The 1,952-nt window shown below is 45.3% G+C and overlaps 1 protein-coding gene across 1 annotated transcript in view; it reads left to right on the top strand.

Moving 5' to 3' along the window:
- The window catches only part of NDUFS3 (NADH:ubiquinone oxidoreductase core subunit S3), a gene marked incomplete at its 3' end in the record, with an annotated part of 4,316 nt that overhangs the window by 1,136 nt on the left and 1,228 nt on the right, over nucleotides 1-1,952 (top strand). Inside the window, exons 3-4 of the mRNA XM_008052133.2 lie at nucleotides 925-1,022; nucleotides 1,235-1,384. Coding sequence (XP_008050324.1) covers nucleotides 925-1,022; nucleotides 1,235-1,384 — 248 coding nt within the window. The remainder of the gene's footprint in view (nucleotides 1-924; nucleotides 1,023-1,234; nucleotides 1,385-1,952) is intronic.

Raw genomic sequence — 1,952 nt, 5'->3', positions numbered from 1 at the left:
GGCTCCGGCGATCCTTCCGCCTCAGCCTTCCAAGTAGCTGGAACTACAGACATGTGCTACCATGCCTGGCTGATTTGTTTTTGATTTATTGCAGAGATGAGGTCTCGCCTACCCAGGCAGGTCTTGAACCCGCGGGCTCAGGCAATCCACTCATCTCAGCCTCCCAAGGCGCGGGATTACAGGCTGAGCCACCGAGCCGGGCTGTTGATAGCATTTTTTTACTCTCCTTACTTTAAATCAGGAAACAGTCCAGAGAATTAAATTGCCCAGGGCACAGACTTAGTGAATGATAAAGCAGGCCTACCTGCTGCCAGAGGCAGAGAACACTTAACCATTACTCAAAGCCTACGATGTGTGAGTGCTCAGTGATTCAGGGTTGCAAGAATGAGTATATGGAGATTTTGTGTAACAGTCTGGGATTTAGGAGATCTGGCATTTCCCCCTTTCTGGACCTCAGTTTTCTCACTGATACAAAAAATATGTTTCAAGGAGGCCCTCTTTTCAGCCCTGAAGTTCTTAATTTGAGAACTTGGTATAAGCTTAATGCTAAGGAGATACAAAAAAGCAAAAGATCTGGTTCTCATTCTCAAAGAGCCCCGGTCTGATAGGAGAACTGAGACTGTGCTGGTTTAGTAGAAATGCAGGCAGTGTGAGGGAATAACCAGGCAATAATTTTGAGAAGAGTCACGTACCCTAGCAGCAGTACTATGACAAGAGCCTTTGTGGACTATTTAGTGGATGTGGCATTTTCCCTACGTTTTCATCATTTCCTAGTCCCTGGAAGAGGAACCCTCCACCTACACCTCTCCTAAAGCTCTGCGGGAGACCTGCTGGGAGATGGTATTTCTTAGAAGCCCAAGAGACTGGATGCAGGGCTGGCTGCTGCTTTTTCCGTTCCTTGTTAAGTATGCCTTTTCCTTCCAGCCACTGTCAGACCACAGAATGATATGGCCCATAAGCAGCTCTCAGCCTTCGGAGAGTATGTGGCTGAAATCCTGCCCAAGTATGTCCAACAAGTTCAGGTAATACTCACTACTGTTGTTTGGGTCTGGACTAAGAAAAAACCATGTTTTCAGGGCATATGAGAGTGGGCAGCCTGGTTTCAAAGAAACCACAGACTCCTCCAACTCAAACTTGGGCTTCTTTCCCTGCATTAAACCAGGTGACTCTAGTTTGAGTTAGCTGTTTCCTCAATAGCTCTTTGTTCCTTCTTCCCTCCCTTCTGTGTCTGCAGGTGTCCTGCTTCAATGAGTTAGAGATCTGTATCCATCCTGATGGAGTCATTCCAGTGCTGACTTTCCTCAAGGATCACACCAATGCACAATTCAGATCCTTGGCTGACTTGACAGCAGTGGACATCCCAACCCGGCAGAATCGTTTTGAGGTCAGCCGGGAGACTTGAGAAAGTTTGGGGAGAAAAAATAGGATTCAGTTTCAGTTAGTTCAGATTGGGTCAAATAATAGAACACAGCAGTTAAACTGGAACTTCAGAATCAAGTAGACCTCAAGTCTGAATGCTGGCTCTGCCACTAAAAGGCAGAATGACCTCAAACATTTTGTTTAATCTTTCTGAGCTTTTGTTTTCTTATTTGCAAAATAAGTATAAAGTTGTCCCTGTCTTACAGGGTAGTTATAAGAATGAAATGAGATGGATCAGGTAAGCACACAGTAAGTTCTTAGTACATTTAGCTATTAATATTTATTGAGCTGGGTACAGTGTAATCCCAGCACTTTGGGAGGTGGAGGTGAGAGCATTGCTTGAGCTCAGGGCTGAGACCTCATCTCTACAATAAATAAAGAAATCAAGCTGGGCTCAGTGGCTCAGCCTGTAATCCTGCGCTTTGGGAGGCTGAGGTGAGTGGATTGCCTGAACCCATGGGTTCAAGACCAACCCGGGCAACTTGGCAAGATTTTGTCTGTCTCTACAATAAATTACAAAATTTATTGTATGG

Source organism: Carlito syrichta, unplaced genomic scaffold, assembly GCF_000164805.1.
Source record: "Carlito syrichta isolate Samal-C Ts95f unplaced genomic scaffold, Tarsius_syrichta-2.0.1 Scaffold257304, whole genome shotgun sequence".
Classification (NCBI taxonomy): Eukaryota; Metazoa; Chordata; class Mammalia; order Primates; family Tarsiidae; genus Carlito; species Carlito syrichta.
Note: the sequence above shows the minus strand (reverse complement) of the source record. Positions and strands in the feature narration are given on the sequence as shown.